Source organism: Macaca nemestrina, chromosome 11, assembly GCF_043159975.1.
Source record: "Macaca nemestrina isolate mMacNem1 chromosome 11, mMacNem.hap1, whole genome shotgun sequence".
In the NCBI taxonomy this organism is placed as follows: domain Eukaryota; kingdom Metazoa; phylum Chordata; class Mammalia; order Primates; family Cercopithecidae; genus Macaca; species Macaca nemestrina.
Genome location: NC_092135.1, coordinates 58,192,914 through 58,218,452, shown reverse-complemented (window position 1 = coordinate 58,218,452; position 25,539 = coordinate 58,192,914). Strand labels below are relative to the sequence as shown.

Below are 25,539 nucleotides of genomic sequence, written 5' to 3'. Positions count from 1 at the left end.
CTGCTTTGTTCTGGGTAGTTGGGCAGGCTATGTAGTATATCCAGAATTCCAGACCATTAAGTGAAATGCTTGTCATTAGTGATACCCAATCATTGTTTCGTGACACACCACTGTGTCACAAAGATTTCCTGCAGTGTTGCAGTGAGCCTCTCTTTTCCCAAAGCTCTGGCTCCTTCTCTGACACATTGCCACCAGGCGGCCCGTGTGACCTTTACTCCCTTTTCCCCACCCGAACATCTTACATTCCTTATACCTTATATCTGGATTTAGGAAAAGACTTCTTCTGGACAGTTGATTTGCAGTTCCAATCTGAGTTCTTACACAGTTGCCAAGCTATTATTGCTGCAAGGAGTTAAATCAGTTTTCACACAGTGGTTCTAATAGTTTATTGTTAAAATGTCATTTATTTAAGTTAAGCATTTCCAATGCCCCATTAAACCACTGTTTCTTTTATTTCCTGGAGTTTGGGAATACCAAGTGAAAAGGAAGAGCGAAGAACAGAAAAGTGTTAGTGGGATGGTAAACACCGTGAACACTGCTGTTTCTAGTGGGCCAGAACAATGTATGTATAAATCTTGCCCGTTCTTGGAGGCACTTTCGGATTCTCCTCCACAAAGCTTTCTATGGTCACCATTTAGAGCCAATCCCCCTTTCCCTGTTCTCCATGGTATGTTATTTAGTTCTCTTCATATTACTGATCAGTAATCTGATCAGAGACTGATCAGGTCTGCTTTGCCACTTGGTCATTTGTGCATGTCTTTTTCTTACTGAAACTGTCAGATTCTTCTTTGTATCTTCAGAAGTACATATAATATAATGTACCATATGTAAGTTTATTTGTAGACATGCATTTTTAAATTCTTTAAATATAATAGATTCATATTCAATAAATAGTATTGAATGCCTATTCTGTACTATACAAAACACTGGTGATAAAACAATGAGCAAAGCAGGTACAACCCTATTTCTCAAGGAGCTTTTATAATGAGGCAGAAAGGATAGACATTAAATAATAATTTAGATTGCAGCTTGGTGAGTCCAGAAAAGGAGATATACAGTATGCTATATGAGGTTTATATAACAGGAAGACCAGCCTATGCTGGGGATTAAGAGGGAAGATTTTCTGGTATAAGTAATCTAAGCTGAGCCTTGAAGAATAAGTTGGAGTTAACTAGGCAAAGAGGTAGAGAAGGAGCATTCCATGCATATAGAATGGCATGTGTGAAACATATTGCTGGACTGGTTGCCTTGCAAGTGTAAGAGACTGAAAGTCTAGATTACCTGGTTTTTAGTGGTGAGGAAGAGAATAGTGCACGATGGTACTGGAGAAATAAGTATGAGTCAAATCTTGCAGAGATATGTGGGCCATGTGAAAGATTTGGTTCTTTAGCCTAAGATCACGAAACAGACTTTGGAAGCTATCAAGTAGAAGATGCTTAATCTACAGTTATCTTAACAGCCTCCCAGTAGATTCCTGGCTTCCAGCCTCTGTAACTTACATTTATACTTATAGTTCTCATTTGCATTGTGACTGCTGTGGGAAACGAGGAAGTAGCATGTCTTCTATAGGTAATGAGAACCTTCTACAGGTAATGAGGAAGCAAGTGGGATGCTTGCTTCCTCAGAAAAGAATCTGGCTAGTAGGTTGATTCAGTCTGGATCCAAAGCTTCCAAAATTTGAATTTTATTCTGTCTTGAATGTGGACCATTTAGTTTATTTTGAAAATTCGATTTCTAGCAGGTTTTCAGAATAAACTAACAAATCCAAGAATGGCCTGGGTTACCTAGGCAATAGTCTAATTTTATTAGACTATTTTATTAGACTATTGCCTAGGTAACCCAGGCCATTCTTGGATTCTGAGACCATTCCTCCTGCCACACACAGCTCCCCACAAGAACACTTAGCTATCAGTGGGAAAAATCCAATGTCTTTCTCTTGCTGGGACTGTCTTGTCCATATCAGTCATATACAGTCTCACAGGTAACCCTGGAGGAGGGAAAGGGGGATGGGGAACCAAAATGCAAAGGACCTGGTGCTAAGTGCCCCATCATTATTTTGTTCAACTGAAAGTCAAACAGATAGGAGAGTTGTAAAACTTGCCTACAATGAGAATAAGCAAGGAAAGAATTAAGGGTCATTTCACATCTAAAAATTCAGCTTATCACTTGAAGCTGTCAGTGCTTTGTGTGTAGAACTTTCAAATAATTAACATTTCTCAAACATCAAAACACAGCTAGAGGTGTGCATAAATAAAGAGGCACAGGTCCAAAAATATTATTTTTACTTTTTGAACTGGTAGGACTAATAGAAAAATAAATGAATATAATTGTTTAGATTAACTAGTTTTTATGGAAAAGAAACGTGGGAGAGAGTAGTTTTTAACCAGTACTTGATTATTTGATAATCACTACTACATTAGATAAAAAGTAGAAAAATAGGCATATATAGCATTTACTTATGAGAAACATCTCTCTCTTAAACTGTATTTGTTTTTAAGCACTCCAAGATCTTGGCCAGGATATTTAACTTTTGACCTAGTTTCCCACTGCATGGTATGGCTATAGGACATAGTGGATGTAAAAGGGCTTTCAACAAATATAGACCATCATACAAACATATTTACTAGTATTATTGTTTCAATTATCTATTATGGAGTAACGAATTACCTCCAAGTTAAAACTTAAAATGACTTAAAAATGACTTGAACTTAGAAACGACTTAAAACTTTAAAATGACTTAAACTAAAAAGTGACTTAAAATTTTGCATTTTCCTGGGTTGCCTGGGATCAGCTGGGTGGCTCTTCTGCTCCATTTGACTTTGGGTCACTCAGGCAGCTGCATGCAGTTGGGAGCTCAGCTGGGGACAGAATGTCCAAGATGGCCTCATTCACATGCCTCACAGTTGTCTGGCTGTTGGCTGGAGTGCCTCCATTTTCCTCTGTGTAGCTTCTCTTTCATTACAGCCTCTCTTTCCATGTGGGTTCTAACTGGAAGGCAGATTCGCCCAGATTTCTTTACAGAGTGATTGGCTGAAAGCCTCTTCAGGCCCAGATCTGGAAGTCACTCAGCCATACTTCTGCATTCCTCTGGTCCAGTCGCACAGGGCCATCCCATAGTCAAGGGGAGGTGAAACAGGTTCCAGTCCTGGACTTTGGAGGAGAGAATCACATTGAGAAAGCACGTGCAGAGCAGGAGGGATTGTGGCAGGTATTTTTGGAACTGTCTACCACAGTTATTATTAAATACAGCTTGAAAGAGTGAAAGATTCCAATCCCAATGAATAAGAACGCTTATTCATTGTACTGCTTCCAGATATTAAAATTAAGAAGTTACCTTTAATATATGTGTGCTGTGCATAATAGCCATGGCATATATTCACCATAGCTATTCTAACTGAAGGAAAAGATATATCCCCTAAAAACCTAATTCTTGATTTAGTCTTATTGTTTAATTTTTTCAAAAGTATACTACAATCATAGTTTCTATTGTTTCAGAAGTTAAATTCACTTTACATGTTTACTGCTACAAAGGGAATTTTGAACTCCCTCTAGTGGCAAAAGATTTTCTTTTATTTTTTCAAAGAGCTTACTTAATAAGATGGCTGACATGTATAACACAACATAGTCTCAAAAATGACCTGTTCTTACCATCAGAAGATACCCACTTTCTCCTGTGTGAGTTATGGTAGGTCCTTTAATCTCTTATGAGAAATGTTAACCTTTCTAAGAAACATTGATCATATTACATGAAAAACAAAAAAGGAAGAAAGGAGACTTCCTGTTAACTTTAAAGTGCAAAAACTGCTAACTGCCCCTTTAGTCAAGGTCTTAAATAAAAAGTATTATATTTTGACAATTAAAATATCATTTTCCCTGACTAAAAAGTAAATTAAATTTTAAATTTTTGCCTGAAGAATTATTTTTTGAACAGACAAATGTATTTAATTGAAAAAATCTTTACATAGAGAGCAATAGGTAACTGTTTAAACGTGCAGCTTGGAAAACACTAATAACCAAACTGGCGAGGGGTGGGGGGATCATAGGGATCCCAAAGTGTTATGCTTTTTCCTAAGTTCAAATTTGGATTTTCATGGCCAATAGGGAAGGAACATAGTTATCACCATTACTCCATACAAACGGAAGCACAATGTCAAAGGGTGGGAATAGAAAAACAGCTATTACAGACTTCGTAAGCTAAGTTTTCTTATCCCCACCCCATTGCCAAACAGAATTAATAATACTAATTAACTTACTCTGTTATGGGTCCATCAATAGACAAATTTATTCTGGTTCTTTATATAGTAAAAGGACATTTATTTGATGCTAAAAGACATTCTTTAAAAATGCTCTTTTCCCAACTATTTATGGAAGCTGATCCAACCTATCGTGTACTGTCTAGTAGGTTGACACCCAGAACCTCTGTTCTCCTGCCTACAGTGGTAGGAAAATGGCCAGGGATGGTAAGAATCCATAGGGTTTTTTTTTTTTCTTCTTCTTCTTCTTAACGCTCTGGAAAGTGGAACCTAGGATTATAAAAATAATTCCCAGATATTTTGTTTTTTTTGGGGACTAAACTATGAAATAGTAAGATTTCACTACAATAATTAATCCAGCCAATAAAAAGTTAGACTTTGTTTCTTTCCAATACCTCTTTTTAGTTCGACATTTATAACTAAGTCTGTGTCTCTTGTGGTCTCGATTACATCCGGTGTTTTCAGCTGGCAGCATTTCCTCTGCTGAGGCCACCCCATGTTTTTTGCCAGGCTACATTTCTGTGAATATAAAGAGAGAAAACCAAGTTGTATTAGACAGTGAAATTTAAGGAGAAATTGAGTATAACTTTGATTTTTGAAACAAAAACCAAGCCACTATATTTGTTATAAACAAACTGGTGATTAAAATATGTAGGCTCCAGAAGTACATTGAAAGTCTTACAGCCATCTCCTAGCCATCCTGCATGTTTTCTCTTGAATATTTATAAGAACCTAATTTAACTAACAAACAGAGACCAGAGATTCCCTTCCAGCTTTGCTTGCACAGATTTAAAATAATGAAAGTGAATTTGCGTTTCTTAAAATGGTGTTTTCTTCCAGCTCTCATAGAAATGTTTTTGGAACAGTGATCTGTGCTAACAGCTGTATTCAATCTTGAGTAAAAGTCACTTCCTGAAGAGAATGAAATTCAACTTAACATTCGAACTTGCCTAGAACATAATCCTGTAGGGTGAGTGTACTATGTGATTATGAAACTGGACACAGGCACCCTGCTGAGATGATTTCTTATAAATAATACCCAACAGAAACCATTAATCAGTGTCAGTGTTTTTAACTGAAGAATTAATATTCTAAATGTGTTCCTTACTCATACACGTAACTGTCTTAGTTTTCAACAATTTTACTCTTTGGCATTTAAAAAATGTAATTCCCTTGTGGAATTAGATCTATATGAAATCTCTATCTCTATGTATTAATATATACCATCAGGTAGAAATAAATATAGATACATATAAAATATATAAACATATATGTTTATATATATATATAAAAAATATATAAACATATATGTTTATATATTTAGGCTTTAAAAATTTTTTTTAATTGTGTCATTCTTGATTTTCAGGTAAAATTTATTTTTGACTCAGTTCTCTTTACCTATTCTGTCATGTATTTATTGCAGTGAGCTCAATTTAAATAAAATTTTGTTCCTGGCCTCATAAAATTAGTTGTAGGTATATATATGGGAGGTACAGTTTTAGCTATTAATTATGGATTTTAAAAAATCTCTTAGTTATTATTGACCTCTACTTTCCTAAATATTGTACTTCTTTATTTTAAAGAAGGAAAATGTCGTATTACAGTAATTTGGATATTGCTAAAACCTTAATGGAATCATCCCTTAGATGGAAAAGTATTCACTCAATCATCCGTTTTCTTTATGGATCATTCTTTTGTCATCTAAACAGTGAATGTGGAGTTTTCAGTCATAGGCTGTCAAATTGATATAAAGTCTAACACGTTAAGGCAGAATTAACGAACATACAAAAAAATTCCAACCATCTCAATTTGTAGGAATGAAAACCGTTTCTGGCCTTACTTTGGTAACAAAAAAGGAGGTAGGCTTTTTTCAATTCCTTGACCAAACCACTAAGTTGCCTTGAAGACCTTTGTTTATAATGTCTTCTTACATTCTTTTCCCCCTGACATGCTCCCCTCCCTCCAGCAGTGAGATACTAATTAAAGAGAGGCCACTGTGACCCTCGGTTGTTTAGAAGTCACCCGGAATGAGGTGGCGGCACCGATCTGGAGAGGAAGCGCTCATTCCTAAATATAACACAGTCCTTAAGACCATCTTGTCAAAAATCTGTTGGCTTCTAATAGCAAACAAAGTACCTCCTTTGACTTAAAAGGTATACACTTGAAACTAAAATGGAATCTCTAAAACTTACTTTAACAACATCTATTTCCACTTTTATAAGAATTAGCAACAAATACAATTAACTCATATATGTCACATGATAGTTTCTTTCAGAGACACTGAAATATAAACATTAAAAACATTTTAAATTTGATAAAGAATAATCTAATTTTTATGTGTTTGTTGAGGGGAAAAAATTAGAGACAGCTTAGATTGTGTATGAGAAGACCCCTTCCCTTTCCTTCCCTTCCCTCCCCTCCCCTCCCCTTCTTCCCTTTCTTCCCTTTCTTCTTTTTCTTTCTTTCTTTCTCTTTCTTTCTCTTTCTTTCTTTCTCTTTCTTTCTTTTCTTTCTTTATCTTTCTTTCTCTTCCTCTCTCCCTCCCTCTCTTCCTTTTCTCTTTTCTTTTCCTTCCTTCCTTTCTCTTTTCTTTCTTTCCCTTCCTTCCTTCCTTCCTTCCTTCCTTCCTTCCTTCCTTCCTTCCTTCCTTCCTTCCTTCCTTCCTTCCTTCCTTCCTTCCTTCTTTCTTTCTTCCCTCCCTCCCTCCCTCCCTCCTTTCCTCCCTTCTCTCTTCTCTCTCTCTTTCTCCCTTTCTTTTGTTTCGACACCAAGCAACACTTTAATTGGGATGGTAGAACGAATGTGGTGCCTGCCAATCATGGAAGTGCAAGGATTGCAAATTTTTCTTAATATAAGCATTTTGAAAGAAATTGAAATAATTTAATAACTTGCCTTAAATGAGCAGGTGGTGCTGCCTGACATTAAATTATTTCCTTCTTAAGTGGACTTGCTATTGCTAAGTACTAACTTACAAGAAGCAGTTTCTTGCACAATTTTATTAGTATTTGTTTAGCAGGATAATTCTGGTTGCAAGCACAGTAATAGAGACCCATTACTGTTTGTGTTAAGCAATGAGGTGGAATTGTTCTAAGAATATAGAAGGGAATAAGAATCTCAGTTATGAAACCCGATCTCAACAGAACCCGAGAAAGCAGCTTCCTAGGTGGGCCTTTGGAGACCAGTTGGATGACAGTTTTCCATTCAAGAGCAGGAGTTTTGAATTTTTCCTCTTGAACTTCTGCCATTTCTGCCACTTAGTTGCTCTTTGTTTAGCTGGGTTAGAGTCCGGCTGCTTTGCTTCTTACTGTCTACTATCATTCTACTCTCTGGGTCTCACTGTCCTGTGATTCACTTTCCAAGTGATGATTTCTCTGCCTCTTTGCTTCTCCTTCCTCCCGGCATTGCTTACTCATGGCCCCTCAGCTACCTTGTATATGGCCTCCTTCTCTATGCACAGTACCCAGCGGTTTTAGGCTCCTGCTAAACACTGACTGAATAAATAGATGAGGAACATTGTTAGGGAATTATAAAAAGTAAGCGTTTTGTGTTTTCTTTTAGTTAGCCTTTAAAGGAGCTAAGAAGATATCAATTAATTAAAAGGCAGCTGGAAGACAAATGTTATTTTGAAAAATTTAACCTAGTCATCTCTCTTTAGGTTAAAAAGGATTCACTGTAATAGTAGTAAGAAATTATTTATTTACAGAGGCACTGAACAAGTGTATACAGTTAAACTTGAGAGTCTGGACTACCCTATAAAGAATAGTAGTGCGTTTAAATGCTCTCACTTCACACTGCCCCATTTAAGCAGCCACACTGGCAGGAATGGAGATGATAATTTAACTTCAGACTCCAAGAGGGGAAGCAGTCATTTTTTATTGAACATATTCCATTTAGGAGTCGAAATTAAGGTCTAATAACGGTCTGAAGACTATTTTTTTTAATCCTTCAGATCTTAATCTTAATAATTTACCTGTGAATAGATGATCAATTCCTGATTATTTTTAAGGCAATCTTTTTTTAAAAAAATGTTTGATTTTTGAATCTCTCACCTTCCTATTGCTGCTCATTTTTACCCCTAGCTTTCAGTTGCCCAGGGTACAAAAATAAATACCAGGAAAGAGTTCTCAATTCTTCATCCCTTTGCTTCCTTTTATTTTTTTTTAATATGAAAGGTTATAAACATTCTGTAAAATCTTTCCTAATTTCTGCTATTCATATAGTCATTTGTGAGTGAATAAACAGTAAACATAAGCAGACCCAAATATGTATTTTTTTAATCATATAAAGTTTTTAACTGAATGTTGGGTTGAAGAAGAACCCAAATAGCGGTTTAAAATTCAGTTGCTCAGCTTCCCGGTTATAGCATGAATATCCAGAAGTGGCCAGTTAATGGGGCTTCATTCCCCAGCACTTTGGAAATGACCAGCAGTCCCAAATGCATTTGAGAGCATTTTCACTCATAAGAGAAAATGTACTTCTCAGATTCTAAAGGCTTTCTGAGTGAAAACCAGACAAAACAGACAATAAGGATGCTAATGAGTATGAGACGTCTTTCTTTTTTTCTTTTTCTTTTTTCCCCCAATCTCTCACCTCTGGCTGAAATTCTTAATTTTATGAAATGATTCTTGGCCGGGTGTGGTGGCTCATACCTATAATCCCAGCACTTTGGGAGGCTGAGATGGGTGGATCATTTGAGGTCAGGAGTTTGAGATCAGCCTGGCCAACATGGTGAAACCTGTCTCTGCTAAAAATACAAAAAGTAGCCAGGGCATGGTGGTGGGTGCCTATAATCCCAGCTACTCGGGAGGCTGAGGCAGGAGAATCGCTTGAACCCAAGTGGCGGAGGTTACAGTGAGCCGAGATTGCGCCACTGCACTCCATCCTGGGTGACAGAGGGACACTCTGTCTCAAAAAAAAAAAAAAAAAAAAAAAGAAAGAAAGAAAAGAAAAATGGCACTTTTTTTCTTGAACTTCCAAGTCAATAAATTTTAAATTACTTTTGTTTCTAGAGTTGCAACATTGTACAAGACATTGAGGTAGACCGGTTGCTCTGGATGAGTTTGCCCTCCAGTGAAATGGACTGATAGATAGAACCAAAGTACAAACAAACGGCCTTAGTGGGTGGCACACCTATTTCAGTGGTGACATCAGAGAGAGGAGTGAAGGCCACCCGGGGGACACAGGACCTCAAGGAAATTTGAACCGGGGTCTAGATCCCAAGAGAAGAGCCAAGATTGGAGCTCTGGCTGTGGTATTCTTTCGTTCACTGGTGATACTGAAGTGTTAGTCGTGGGTGAGATCATATGTGGAAAAGAACCTAGAGCAGAGCAAAAAAGAGGGTAAAGGAGGACGCCAATAGAGTAGACAACTTGGAATTACATGAAGGTGAGTGGCTGGCGCTATCACAAAACTACATCATGTTGTGTGGGGACAAGTGGGAGTCAGAAGCCAAGTTAGAGTGGTCTGTATTTGCAATGGGCAATGAAGTGCAAACGTCCACTGACGGACAGTCTTTCAAGAACTCCAGCAGAGAAAGAGAGAAGGAATAAAGTAGCATAAGAAGCAAGGGAATCATTTCCCTCCCTGCCTACCTTTTTTTTTTTTTTAGAATAGAGAAGACTTGAGCAAGTTAGTTTACTGGAAAAATGCCATTGCATCTGCTGTTCACATTTTTAAAAGGAAAATATATTAATGTATTACTTTTATAGTAAAAAATGTATTAAGTTGCCAAGAAAAATTGAAAGAAAGAAAAGAAAAAGAAAAGCAAGCAATCAAACTGGTATAGAAGTTGGGCTGGGGAAAGTCAAGTGAGGGTATGTTATAGAGAAGTTCAGAACTCAAGGATGCAAATGGAAACCTAAATCTTGAACACAGAGAAGCTATCTAGCTAGGATAGAGAAGAATGCCAAGAAGACATGCAAAAGTGTAGATGTGTATTTGAGAGATAACCGAGAGAATTTCATGTAAATAATGAATGATCTCTACCGTATCATTGTAGGGGTAGGATTAGGAATTTGAGAAAAAAACTAAAAGGTTTGGAATTCTGTTTGGGATGGGGTAGGGAGCCACTTGCAAATGAGTAAAATGGGTGCTATACAGCAGTAAAGGCGTAACTAAAATTGAGTTTTGAGCATAGTATGATTTACCTGGGAGGTTGTGAGTAACTCAGGAGAAGAATAGAAAAATCTGGTGAAAAATGCTTATTTTAAAGACAGGATGAAAAGGCTATGAATACCAGGCACTAGAAATAACAAACTTGAGTTCGCTGACTGGGAGTTTAGGTTTGTTAAGTAAATTAAACGTGGTGGGGTGGGGGCAGTTGTTGGGGGTGGGTGCTGGTGGTGATGGTGACCTCACAGAGCAGAGGATGCGAGAGTAAAGAGAATGAGGGAGAAACTTACATTTCCACATCTGAAAATGAGAATAATAGTGTGGTGTGGGGATTGATGAAATAATGGCTGTAAAATACTTAAAACAATGTCTGGCACAATTAAAATGTCTAATGCTATAATTTTTGTGAACAAGAGTACAGACTAGATGGAAGAATCGGAATTACAAACTTGATGATACACAGTGATGTCAATGAAAGAAAGTGGATGTGTAGATTTTCTTGAAGTGGAACTGTCAGGCTTACTCACGGCCCGCTAAACTCAAGGCTTAGGTTTAGATGAAATGACATCACCCAGGAAGAGTGCTTAGCTATATGCTACATTTATCTGAAAAAGGTGGGCATTAGAAGAAGGTAAATAAATGATAATAAATGTCTTTGTCATTTAACAAACTGAAGTGTCTGCTTTGTTTCCTGCAAAAACTCCGTGAGGAAGATATTGTTGTCTTTTTGCTTTTTACAAATGAACAGTAGATTTAGGTGAAGGTGGCTAACAGATAGTAGAACTGTCTTTTGGACACAGTAGTTCTTCTTGAAAGCCCATTCCTTGTCTGCTGCTCAGTACTATAAATGACAGCAGATAGAATGAGTTAGAGTGAATCTCAAGGGCTGTCCTGCTTTACCTTGAAGAGGAAAAGGAAGAGACAGGTGCCTCTCGGTGTGGGGAAGACAGAAGAGTCAACCACTGGAGTTTCAACAGAAGTGGTGCCATCCGGGGAAAGTAATTCTTGATTGCTTTAGTCATTCTAAAATACGTCGTGGTACCATCTTGGGTTTTAATAAATAAATGCTCACCCGAGATAACAGTGAATCATTTCCAAATCTTCTTAGCTCAAGAGGCTATAATTTTTAGGTATCTGACAGCAAAACTTTCTTTTATAGCACAGAAAGTTGTAGGGGGTACTGAGGTTAATGCTTATCTTTTCTGTGTTCCTGTGACCATGTTCTGGTTCATTCTTTGTAACAATAATTTTCAGTAAAGTTGGGAGCACGTGTCCTCATAATTTCTGGCTCAGAATCATGTAGAAGTGAGCCATGGTGACTGAGGGGAATATATGATAATCCTCAGGTGAGCTGGACTGAAAAGGAGGCCGAGAACTACTCATTGACAATGAAGCCAGGTCAATGGGTACTTGCTGACTCTTGCAGGCTGCATTTCAATAGAGTACATATGGGGAGTACGTGGTAAATCTTGGCCGTGATTATATCTTCAATAGAGGAGTTTATAATGTAAAGACACTGAGGTGGCCTAATTTAGGCATTTAATACCGTCCTTAGAAAATGTAGCAAGAGGTCTTGGAAAATAGATGAGAGTAGGAAAAACTCAGAGGGGGTAGACCATAAGCCATGATTTCAACAGAGTAAACGGAGGGATGAGTGTGGTTTGGCTGATGGAAAAACAGAGGCTGTTTCCTGGCAAAGCTCAGAGCCAGAGAAGAGTGAGTTCATGGGCAGCCAAGACACAAATAGTAGCTGGAAATAGAGGTAAAGGGACAAGGGAGTTAGAAAGTGGAGAGCTTTACAAGTGCTGTTCAGAAATTTGCATTTGATGTGGGAGTTTTAGGAAGTAGAGTGATACAGCCAAAGAGGCCAGAAAAAAATTATTTTGGAAACAGGGTACACAACAACTTGGAGTAAATAAGGACCAGTCAGAGGGAAAAACAGAAGAGTTCCAGCAGTTCAAGCTCGAGAAAACTCCATAAAAGATATGGAGAAAGAGAAGAGAGTCAGTTTGAATTACAGCTAAGCTACTAATTTAAAAATCATGTATTTTCACTGTCAACTGTAGAAATTAGCAGTCTCCTATCTGTTTCATCACTCAGATTTGCGGCATTTCTCAATGGGTTTACTATAACCTTCGTACTACCCAGACTGTAGTCTCATATCTCAACTTTTTAAATGTTTTTGTTTCCCCATTTCCTTTTTTAGGAGAGATTCATAAGAAAAAGGTAAAATGGGCAGATAAAGTAGTTATTTAAAAGAAAACTTATAACTGGCTATGTAGTCACTTCCTAGGTGCTGTGGCACCAAGAACCAGTTTACCTTGGTTGTCTGAGATCCTCTGAATCAACCTCACAAGTCTTTTAGTACACTGACATCCACTAAAAATACTTGAATTGCAGACATTTTCAAACACACAATAAGGTGGAAAGAAAAACTTCAGCAATTATCAGCACTTTGTCCATTCTTATTTACTGATATAACCTTTTAAATGTTAAATGATAGAATGAAACAAATGATATGATTTTGAACTACAAGAGTTTATACACCTAGGAGTAGACATGGGACTAAAACAAATTAATTTTTTTAAAGAGTTTATACACCTACTTTAAAAATCTGTCAGTCACTAAAAACTTAAATTATGATTCATTTTTAAAATAAAGGGCCAGACGGGCATAGAAAGAGGGGAAAACAGTTCCTATAGTGATTTGCAATATTTTTTAGCCTGATATATTTAATAATGTTCATAGCAAATAGCTTAAGTGAATTCTAAGACTTCTTAAAAGAACCCCCCGAAAATAGAATATATTTTCAAATCAATCAAGAAATTACAAATGACAGAACTTAACATGATATTCTTTAATATAGAGGAAGTTTGGCTAGTAAATTAGAATGTAAAATTTATCACCGAATTAACCATGGTTAATTATCTCACCCAAGATAACAGTGAATCATTTCCAAACCTACTTAAGTATTTCTTAAGTATTTCAAAGTCATAAGCTTGTTTTAACTTTATAGAATAATAACATCTTTTTGAATAGGACTTGGATACATTTTTAATATATTGCTTATTCATTCATTCCAACATTCATGAACCACTATTCAAACACTTAATATGTGCCAAGCGCTGTGTTAGAGGCTTCGGTATATCAGTGGTTTGGTATGTTAATAATTCTTATTAGATGACTTTCAACGTGAGATCAGTTATAATTTTCTTTCATAACAAGGGGAACATTACAGATAAATGAAATTAATAGATAATCCCCAAGCCTCAGGTTAATCAACCTGTAGTCAATACATAAATTGGCCAATTTGTTTCAGTTTTTCATGTTGGTTTTATCATCACACCAGCAATTAAGTGACTAAAAGGAATGCTGCATATGGAAGAAGAAGAAATGCAAGGAACTAGTTAGTTCCTGAACAGATATGAAGTATCAGATCCTAATAGTTGTTGTTCCAAATGTGAATCATTTACATCTTTTCCTATAACTGGGTCACCTTAACTGTTAAGTTATTGCTTTTGATTCACTTTGTAATTTCATATTAATTTTAAGGACTGTGATAATCATTTCAGATATATGTCTTTTTATCTGATTTACCTGATCTATGTAAAAATTACTTTTCCAATCTGAAGCCCCAGGAAGATTGAGAACTGGCACTCCAGGTACTGCAAAAGGGTGGAAATTTGTGAGGCTTGTCATGTGCCAGAACAGTACTGATGGCTGATCTTTGGAGTGTATGTGTGTGTGTGTATATGCACGCGTTTGACTAAAACTGGCCAAAGAAGTAACAGTCCAGGATTCATGTTCTCAAGTTATGTTTGCAACTGACAGTTTAAAGCAGTAACAGCAAGAACTGTACAGTGGTGAAGTCTGATAAATATCTATAGATTTAGGTTCATCTCCCTTTCATCTTTCTTATTATATAAATGCACTGTACATGTAAAAACACTTTAAGTAGAATGACGTGATTGTGGAGAGAGAGAGCTGAGGAGGGAAGCAGACAGCTCAGCTTGTTCCTTTATGATGGATGTCTTTGTGAGATTAGGGTAAAGTTTCTCATTCTGATGCGTGCAGACTGTGCCCACTACTTGTAAGACGCACTGTCAGATCTCCTTGAAAAAACTGAGCATATGAGTCATTTACTTGTAAAAACTTATTAGCTCTGTGTTCTTCTTAGGAAGGGTAAAAATGAGTGTTTGACAAATAATTTCTAAAGCCAAGGTTATGAATTAAAAGGACATGGATGTGCATTTGCATGCTGTGTATTCATGTTCTTGTATGCCATACTTTATAGATACTAAGACTCCTACATTTTTTACATTTCAGCATCTCTGCAGTTGAAATGCAGGTTGTAAGTTATGGTGTCTTTTAATTACTGTAGTCCACTTTTTTCAAATGTCAATTAACATCTCAGTAATTTTCAGGCAGCTCACAATCAGTGGCATCTTAGATTGCATGACCTACAGTTTATATCTGAGTATTTGTAGGACACTGATTGCAGAGAGATGACTGTGATACTTCTCTTTTACCCACAAAATAAAGTGAGAAGATTTATTCTGACAATTAATGGTTGAAGTCAAGAGAAACTATTTGATCATAGAATCTCATTTCTTGAATAAGTAAGTCACATACAGTTGCAAAATGCAACATTTATTTACAGTCTCTATGATCTTAAGTAACCTAAAGATTAGGATGCAAATTCACTATGTAGTTTATAAAGCATATTCTTTCTTATTTGATCACTACATCACTACATTTTTTACATTCAACTCTTTTTAACTCAGATATTCATGGTTTTGAAAAGAAGGTGAAAAATATTTCTGTGCTCTGTGTGTGTGTGTATGTGTGTGCGCACGCAAGAAAACTTTTACCTCATCCATTCATGCCTGCAACAAAACATACTATGTGCAGGACACTAGGTTAAGTTAAATTGTTAGAGATTTACAGACTGTCTAAGCAATCTTATAATATTCTTAAAGCTCAAGAAAAGATAACTTAGCTCGCACTTTTATAAGTTGACCAGTACAGAATACAGAGAAAAAGCACTATACAATCTATAGAAGACACCAATTCTAGTCCTGTGGTAGACCTATGATGGATGGTTTCAGATTTCAAGGCTGTTTAACAAAGTTTTCTAGTAGATATGGCTGAATATGAATAGATGGAATGAATTTATTATTGGCCAAGGTGTCCAGGGAGAGACAGTAGCATTCATTCAATTGCTGAAAGATTTATTGAATGATTACTGTATAGCAATTACAAGGACTGGCCCTTAATAATTCTTTCCACCTCTGAAATTCTATATTTCTAGGGCTTCATGTCAGAGGGCAAGTTGCCTGACCAACCTGAGGGTATCTACCTGTTCAAAAAAAGGTGGGCAGTGGTGGCGGGGCGGGAGCAGGTGGTAATAATACCTGCCCTGCCTCCTTCCCCTAGACTTTAATGAGATAATGCATAATGAAGCATTTTATACATTGTAACATTTTTATGAATTCATTATGTCTATACATGTGAAAAATGTAAATAACCCCGAAAAATGGAAATGTCTGCAGAAGTTATCTACTTTTTCTGGCACTTTCTTAAGTTTAAAAGGATCTAACCAGATTTTAACACTTAATAATAATGCCTTGTTTGAAACATTGTATTTGGCACTAGATCAGACATTAGATTGGGAAGTGAAGGAAGGGTGGTTCTGGGAGTATCTAATATGTTGTCAGCGTTCTGGGAGTGTTCTTTACAGTTTGGAATTAGGAATCGCTGATGTCATGATCAGTCACATTGTCATGGCAACATCGGAATTTCCTCATTTGCCTTCTCTTCGCTTGGGGAGTATCAATTTGCCACAGGTCTGTCATCAGTTCACCCCATGTGTTAAACATACTAGATAACCCAGAACTAGTCATTCTTAAAGACACTTGGGGTGAGGAATTTTTATAAGCTCTTTAAATATCCTGTTTCAGTACTCTTAACTATATATCCTGATGTTGGAAACTTTGCCTTCATACATATTCAACTGAATAGAAATTCATTTGTAATTCTATATCTTCTTGTTTGAACCTTTATAATTCAGTGGAGAATGAAAGGCTTTTCAACATTCTCATTTACATAAAGGACGTCATTAATTATTCTAGCATCCTCCTCTTCAAGTGAAATAGACCTAAATTAATGGTAATTTTAGCAACTGAAGAGAAAGGAAACTTACTGTTTCTTTCCTTCTGTGTTTTGAATGGTTTAAAACCTTACTTGTGCTATCCATCCTAGGTTTTGGATAGACATTGGTTATGCACTGTCTCCCTACAGATAATTAGGAATTTCTTATTAAATAACCTTTTGCCATTCTTAGCTTACATGAGGGTTTTGTTTTCCCTGGTACAGTTTGCTGTTAAAGTTGGATTTTTACTCATGTGAAGGACATGGTCATTCCAGGTTCAAATTAATTTTGTTTCTCATGATGTAAAGATTTTGGCTCCAGTTTTCCACAATTTTTTTTTTTTTTAATTTCCTAAGTACTTTCTATCTCTTCCCAGGTCCTATAGCAAGAGGTGGATGTGATTAGAAATTTTCCCAGCACACTGTTCCCTCCTTCCTCACCTCATCTCTTGTCTTTTACCCCACAGTTTGCTAACATACATAGGTTATTATGTTACTTCCATCTCTTTGGAGTCAGAGAGACCCCAGATCAAACTCCAGCTCTACTACTGTAATTTCAGAGATTACCTAGTAGTATCTTTCTAGGTAAATTTATGAGTTTTACTAGTCATAATTTATGAGTTTTACTATAATTCATGGAAAATTCATTGAATTATCTCGAAATATTCTGAAAATAAGCACTTACATTTTTATAGGCTTACAATAGGCATGGAGAATAACAGCTCCATACCAGATTTTCACAATCAGAGTATAGAAAATTGAGACATTGTCCAGTCAATTTAGGAAAACAGCCATTCACAATATATAAAAAATGGACCTTCTCTTTGTCTTGGTACCCCAAGCAGTTTACTTATTTTGCTATGGAATTTGATCTATAGCTACAAAATCACTGTTGTTTAAACAAAAGCAAAATCTTGAATTTTTCATTTAAATAGCCTTTTATTCAGATGTTGTATTTTTGAAAAGGATATGACTCCCATGTACCTGTTTTTACAGATTTTGTTTTGTTTTGTTTTGTTTTGTTTTGTTTAGACAGGGTCTTGCTCTGTCTCCCAGGCTGGAGTGCAGTGGTGCGATCTCAGCTCACTGCAGCCTCAACCTCCCAGGTTAGTTGGGCTAGCTAACTAAATCATTTTTTTTTTAATATAAAAACTTAGGGACAGAAACTAATAGATAACCCTTATACCAAAAATTGCTGTCAGCTTTGAATTTTTATTAACTATCATGCAAGAGTAGAGCAATAACTATTTTATGAACAGATTAGATCCCAAAATGTTTGTAAGTTATTTGTTTCAAATTTGGAGGATGTTTCTTCATAGAGAGATGTTGTAAATGGTGATTAGGATTTTAGTTGACTTAAAACAAGCATCTATGAATCACATAACATAGCTAATATCTAATATGGTCTCTCACCCTTTTTTGAGGGAAAATAAAACTTGGTTCCACTTCAGGATTCTGCAAATAACTTTCACCTAACCACCATCTCAGCTATCCTACAATATCCCAGAAGATAAATTTTTCTGCTTCTCTCCCAACTCTGTCCCACCAATGATTCCAGAAAAAAAAAAAAAAAACTGGTTTAAAGAGAGGAGTTGCACCTTAGCAACCATCAGTGAAATGAGATTTAGATGCTAGGTTGGGTCTGCATATCTACCTGTACTATTCACAATATATTCAAATATTGGAAAGTTTGCATTTATATTCAGTGGACTGGAAATTCAATGTAAACCCATATGCTTTTACAACTGAGCAAATGGAGGCTCCTAGAAGGGATAAGTGCCTTGCCCAATGTCACACAGATGGTAAATGGTTAAGATTCAGGGTCAGGTGCTCTGATGCCCACGCTGTGGCTCTTAATACCATGTAAGTTTTTCTCTGTGGGGTTTGGACTTGACCCATAACTAATGGTAATAATAACCATTATTAATATTATTGGAGACAGGGGACTCTGGAGTCAAAGAGACCCAAGATCAAACCCCAACTCTACTATGTGTTGGATCTGTGACCTTGGGCAAGTTACTCAGTTTTCTCTTTGGTAAAATGGGATAGTCATTCTTCTGTCCTGGGGTGTGTGTGCAATGTGCTTAGAAAGTGCCTGGAATATAGTAGTTAATAAATGACAGCTATTATTATTTAATACTACATGCAGGGAAGCAGCAGTGGGACAAAACTCATGTATTCCGTTTTGTTAACCAGGACAGAATAATCAGACTATGGCTTCTGGTAGCGCTCATCAGAATATGGCTATGTTTATATTGTTCTCTATACCTTCTAGGATTATAGCTATAGTTTTATTTTATTACAGTGGTTTCAGCTTTATACACATGTACTTTTATACATGTCTAGGGAGCTTTTAAGTCTGGAATAAGAATTGCAGATTTTTTAAAAAGCAAAATAGTAAATAATAGAAAATGTTGCTGCTACTTTAGAAATAGGGTACTTTATCAACTCTATTTTGTACCAGAAAAGAACAGAAATTTGAAGACTCTGCTGACCCCATATTTTTTCATTTTGTTTTTTCTTCTGTTTTGCTGGGAGCCAGAGGCTTTGTGAGCTCTTATACATAGACTCTCAAATGGAAATAGTTTTTTTGGTGTGAACTGCGTATACTAACCTATACTGTGTGGTTATATTTTATGCATTAACGGTTGCAGTCTGATATAGTGTTGAATGAATTTTTCCTCTTAATTCCTTTCACCATTCAATTTAACCCAAATAAAAATGGGTGCTTGAAATGGTTCAGCAGCAATAGAGGGATAGAACCTGCTGTAGGTCAGTTCTTTTCTTGATAGAGGTCTTCTATTCTTATCTCATTGGACATCTTCTCTGCCCCCATTTTTTTCCCCTTCTTTCAAAGCTTAGCTTCGCCACCATACTTTCTTTGTAGTAATTTCATTCAAAGCTTACTCTTTTATATGGGGCTCAGTAATATGTGTATTAGGGTGTCGGGTCCTCTAGGACTCCTCACCTGCCCCTTTTAGGAAGTTCATCAATTAGCAATGATTTCAGCAGTGATTGCCTCAAGTCTGCATTCTCTCTCATTCCAGCCTTCTATCTGTAGTTCTGTTTTTCTGATCATCTGCACAATGCTTCTTTCTGAGTATCCCTCAAACAAAACATTTATACAGTTCAGCTTCCCACGCCCATGTTATATTCTGTATTGATCTCTCCCTGCTGTGGACTCCCATAGCACACGATTGTCTGGAACACTTGCCTGGCACTTATCACTTAATGCCTTGCATTATTAGTGTACAGCAAGCAATTCGGGTGCTCTATGGTTTACAAGTACTCACCTAGGAATTGAAGCATTATCTATAAGGCCTTTTTTTTGAGATGGAGCATTACAGAGTTTTAGAGAGCACAAGTCTTAGTAAATCTTTTTTTTTTTTTTTTTTTTTTTTTTTTTTTTTTTGAGACGGAGTCCCGCTCTGCCGCCCAGGCTGGAGTGCAGTGGCCGGATCTCAGCTCACTGCAAGCTCCGCCTCCCGGGTTTACGCCATTCTCCTGCCTCAGCCTCCCGAGTAGCTGGGACTACAGGCGCCCGCCACCTCGCCCGACTAGTTTTTTGTATTTTTTAGTAGAGACGGGGTTTCACCATGTTAGCCAGGATGGTCTCGATCTCCCGACCTCGTGATCCGCCCGTCTCGGCCTCCCAAAGTGCTGGGATTACAGGCTTGAGCCACCGCGCCCGGCGACTTAGTAAATCTTTTAACCCTAGCCAGGTCTAGATTTTAACCCTAGTTTGCTACTTGCTTACTAGCTTTGTGGATAGGTCATCCAGCCTTAACTTTATTTCTTTCATCTGTACATTGAGGCTTTTAACCCTTCCAACCTCAAAGGTTGTTGTGAAAGTTAAATGAGACGTGAAAAGCTTAAAAATGAAAATTTCATTTTAAAATTGTTGCTTTGGGACAAATGTGTTTCAAATTTAATTCTCAAATTTCAGGCATATGAGCTCTTTTAAGTGGCAGAAGGCATTATTACCTATGTGTGTCATCTCCTATTTCAGATTGCAGGCTTCTGCATGTACTGGTGGCTCCATCCTTATTATCCTAGTTGGAATATACCTCCTGGCTTATGAGAGTGATCTCTGATACTGCTCACAGTCTTCCTATTCATTCAAAAATGGCTCTTCTCCAACACATAACTTCTTTGAAGGAAACTGGACAAAAACAGATGAAGAAAAACTTCAGTGCACCTAGGTTCTTGAAAAAGACCTTTTTCTAGACTTTCGTTTTCCTTTTAAAGTTAAATCTGCAGCATACAGAACCTTAGAAAGCATATTCATTCAGCCATTTAACAGTTTTTTTAAAAAATGACCTCCCCTTGCCTAAATTCGCTTGTCATTAATTCTTGCTTTACCCTTGCTCCTGTTCTTTGATGTTCAGCATCAGTTATTTGCACAGTGCAGCCATTTAAATCTACACACCACCATGATAAAACCTGGAAAAACAATAACAACAACTGCCATTTATTGAGTTTGACACTTTGTCCATGTACTGTACTTAAGACAATTTTGTGAGGAGTCTGGCACTCGGAGAGGTTAGCAAACTTGCCCAGAGCACAAGTGGGAAGCTGAAATATGGACCCAGATCTGCTTGGTTCTGCTTTAATTCTGTTCCTTGGATTGCAAAGTCCAGATTCCTTTAAGCTCTCTGAAGAAGGAAGAGTGTTTTAAGTACACAAGTGGAGGGGCTGTTGTAAGTCTTAAGAGCCAAAGCAGCTCTAGGGACTACAGCCCCCTCCATCATTTCACCGCCAAGTGCTCACCCACTCCTGGCATGCCGTACTCTCTGCCCGCTGCCAGTAAGCTTCCTGTTTACTCATAGTTTCTGCTTCCTCATAACCTTGGCTTGCATATGGTTTTGGCTTGTTGTGGCCTCTGCTCTACCCCTGGCACTCTTGCAGTTTCTGCCCCCTTAGTAACTGGTTCAGCCATTGGAGTTTTCTGAATCAAATCCCCAAGGGTGAGAATTGGATTGGTCCTGCTCATTTTTTTTAGTCCCAGCCCGGTCATAGGTCACAGGCCTGTGGCTTGCCCTTGGATCAGATTCCCACAGCTTCTTTACCTATCAGCTGAGTGAGGTGAGGGAGGAAGACATAGGACAGCCCAGGCAGCAAAGTCTGTTTCCCTTGAAAGAAGACGAGCATCAGCCAGGTGCGGTGGCTCAGGCCTGTAATCCCGGCACTTTGGGAGGCCGAGGTGGGAGGCAGATCACGAGGTCAAGAGATCGAGACCATCCTGGCTAACATGGTAAAACACGGTCTCTACTAAAAATACAAAAATTAGCCGGGTGTGGTGGCGCATGCCTGTAGGCCCAGCTACTCGGGAGGCTGAGGCAGGAGAATCGCTTGAACTCGAGAGGCAGAGGTTGCATTGAGCCGAGATCGCGCCACTGCACTCCAGCCTGGTGACTGAGCGAGACTTTGTCTCAAAAAAAAAAAGAGGATGAACATCTCTAGGACAGGTTCTTCCAAAGCCCTGTTTTTACCATGATAACTTGGGTCTCTCTGGACTGTTTTCTTACTTTCTCTGTGTTAGAACGTATTTGTTTCAAAGGCTGAGGAACGTTTTCAGATGAACCTCACCGAGATCTGTCCCTGTAATCACTCTTACGACTAAGCACTTGTGAATAATCAATAATTGAGTGTGTATGTTATATACAGGGTCTCATAGTTACATTTTTTTCCTTACGTTGCATTCTTTGTGTTTGAGTGACTTCATTACATTTTATATTTTGTTGAGGGTAGATTATCTTATCTCTTTGTAATGCTTTACTTACTTAAGAACACAGCACCTACTTAAGTTTGGAACTTTTGAACCCCGGTGGGTATTGTTTTTTTAAACCTATATGCCTTATATTCTGTCCTTTCATGTCATTCACCATTACAGAACATACATTTTGTTGGCTTTTAGATATCCTTCTCTAGCCTTAAAGTCTTTTTAATATTCTTTTAGTATTGTTAGTATATCTTAGTATTTAGTATTAGAATTCTTTTAGTTTTCTACTTTAAATTTCATCATCACTTAAAAACTTTTCTTATCCCCATAAAACTATTGCAGAGTGTATCCAATCAAATTTTAGCATTCTGGACTGCACAGCGTCCAAAGTATCATGACCTTAGAGTACAGCCATAGAAAAATTAATCGGTGCTGTTCTTTTGTGGTTTACATTGTGGTTTCCTAAGAGACCACTCTTGACAACTGAGGTCGTACAGGGAATTTTTTCCATAGATGCACAGATGACAGGTCTGAGCTGCTGGGGTGTTGAGCAGTAAGTTCTCAGAGAAAGGCACCTATGACTTGGAACATTCTGATGAGCGTCTTCTATTTTATACTCGTGCTTGATAACTTGCAGTAAAGCATCCTAGTGAGAGGAGACAGCAAAAGGGCAGTCAAAACAGTTGTCTAGCAGAAAATAGTTCCAGCAGATACACCAACTTTCAATGAATGCTCATTATACTGTGTTTGATATTTAATCACTTTAAAGGACAGATTTTTACGTGAATTTTGTCTGGCAAGTTCTTACTCGTCCATTGTGCACCTAGTACTGTGCCCGGAATAAGTTACTTTGCTTTTTTTTTTAATGAAAAGAATTCGGAACTACATGTGTGTTTTATACGGTTATTTTTAATAGGTGAGGCTTTCCAGTTATCTGGCTGCGGAACGTTGGAAGAGCCTGAGTATGGAAGGGGTTCACTAAGTCACCAGCAGGGTATCTAGGATGAATATTTTTTCCAGTTCCTCGCAGCTAGAAAAGCCTTTGAATGGCCACAGCTTTGCCAGAAGACTTCATTTCCACAGGGGACACTGTTTTCCTTAGGGAAGCCAGAAGGCATACGCCTTCACTTTTTAGACAAGTTAGGATTTTTCATTATCATGGCAGATGAGCCTTTCCAGGAAGGTATTAAGAGACCAGAAACCAAGGAAGAACTCTGTAATATTTACTGCGGCGATAGTATTCGGTAAAAGTCACCGTGGAACAGGCCAATTTGAAGGATGGCAAGCCCGTCCCAGTGGCTTATCCAGAGACCGCAGGCTCTGCCAGTCCGGGCTGCCGTGGAGGCCTTCTGCACTGCACAGGTTCGGGGCTTCATATGTCCACGGAAAGGTGGTCGAGAAAAGGGACAGCTTGAGCAGCCTTAGGTCATTTACATCGGGAAACAAAGGGAAGTCCCTCCTCCCTTTGTCTCTTTTTTTGCCGAGTTTCTGTGTCCTTCGAAGAGAACACATTCGTGTCGCATCTAATAATTAACATAAGGAAGGATTACACTTCCAGTTTTCAGGGAGAAAGGTTTACCAAACCGATGACCTTAAATGATTTTCGTTCCTTGATATTATCATCTTGAAGGAAAGCTGGTATACTCTGGCTTAGGAATAAAACAAAACTTTACTGATCGTATTTGGGTGAGGGGCTGGGGAGTGGAGAACTGTTTCCTTTGCTAAAATTTTAGCGTGTGAATCGGGGGATGGAGACGTGCAGAGGTTTGAAGGGAGGGTCGTGTGTTCGTTGAAGTAGGGGTAATTGTCCGCACCTTTACTTGAAGAGTGGCGAGGGGGCTTAGTTTGAAGGTGAAGACGACAGGGAAGACCCAGGTGCCAGAGTGGTCCCCGAAGCGACGCCCTTAAAAGGGGCTTCCAGCCGGGGTGCAAAGGTGCCGCTGGTGCTTAGGAAAGAACCGAGGGGGAAAAAGAACAGAGGAGGGGGGTTGGCTACTCCGAGGAATGTGAGGCATGCGGGGAGCCAGACCCAACCATTGCACCAGAGCGGGGGCGCCGGCGGCTCCCCGGGCCGCCCGGCCCCGGCTCCGGCCCCGAACCTGGGAGGGAGAGCGCGGGGGCCGGGCGGGCGGTGGGGCGGCGGGCGCCGCGCCCAGCGGGCGGGCGGGGAGGCGCGGGTGGGCCTGGGCGCGGCGCGAGGCGGTGCGCGGCCGCCTCCCCGCCCCCGGCCGGCGCGCTCTCAGGGCGGTGGTTGAGGCCGCGGTAGGTGGGGACGCGGCGGCGCTGCTCCTCCGCTGCCGCCGGGAGAGTCGGCGACGCCGCCAGCTCCGCGCGCGAACACCCGTCCATGGCACGCAGGGCGGCGGCTGCCCCAGCTGCTCGAGTCTCGCCCGCCGCCGCGCCGCACTTTTAGGCGAGTGCGGAGGTCGAGGGCGGAGGGGAAGTCAGCGCGGAGCTGCAGCCCCCGCCGGCCGCCGCCGCGCGGCGAGAGGGAGTTCCCAGAGCTGCCGCGGCCCCGGGCCCGGCCGGCCCCCTCCTTGCGCCTTCCCCCTCGCGGCGAGGCTGCCCCGCGCCGGCGCCCGCACCCGCCGCCCGCAGCGATGATCTTCCCCAGCAGCAGTGGCAACCCCGGGGGCAGCAGCAACTGCAGGACGCCCTATCGCAAGCAGGTGAGGCGGCGGCCGGGATGCCGCGCCGAGGCCGGCGAGCCCCGCGTTACAAAGGCGGCCGCGCCCGGGGGCTCCGCGCCTCCTCGGAGGGACCGGCTGGGCGGTGACCTTGTTTCCCAGGAAGGCGGCCCGCGGGGACGGCTCGGTCGGCGACCTGAGCAGGGGAGATGCCCTCTCCCCCGCCGCCGCCCGGGCCGGGCAGGTTGGGAAGTGGAGGAAGGGGCAGGGGCGGAGAGGCGGCGAGGGCAGAAGCGCGCCGGGCCAGGGGCTTCACCCAGCTCTGCAACAAGTTTGGGTTTTTCCCGAAACCTTTGTGTGTAGCGGAGTACGGTAATAAGTCGTCTCGCTGGTGTGCAGTCTTCGCTTGGAACCTCAGAGAACCTGTCTGATTCGTAGGAAACCCGGAAGACGTGTGTCTGTGTGTGTGTGTGTGTCTGTGTGTGTCTGTGTGTGTCTGTGTGTTTGTTCGCGCGCGCCCCCCTCATTTAAAGAAAAAAAAAAAAAAGAAACAGGAACTTCTACTGTCACTTTCTCAAGGTTTTCAGTAGCACAGGGAAATCCTGTGACATCCTAGTTGCAGAAGATACTTGGATATGCCTGAGTCATACACATGCTCTTTCCTATTTTAATACCG

The 25,539-nt window shown here is 39.5% G+C and overlaps 1 protein-coding gene across 10 annotated transcripts in view; it reads left to right on the top strand.

Moving 5' to 3' along the window:
• Positions 1-25,539, top strand: part of LOC105493171 (RNA binding motif single stranded interacting protein 1) — a 217,694-nt gene that overhangs the window by 56,644 nt on the left and 135,511 nt on the right. Inside the window, exon 1 of one of the 10 annotated variants that reach the window (XM_011760637.3) lies at positions 15,789-16,210. The exons of 4 other annotated variants lie outside the window; for them this stretch is intronic. In XM_011760637.3, coding sequence (XP_011758939.1) covers positions 15,863-16,210 — 348 coding nt within the window. In that variant the 5' untranslated portion in view covers positions 15,789-15,862. Of the gene's footprint in view, positions 1-15,788; positions 16,211-24,614; positions 24,906-25,539 lie in introns of those variants that run through there. 5 more of the 10 variants (XM_011760636.3, XM_011760639.3, XM_011760638.3 and 2 more) reach the window with 5 other exon arrangements.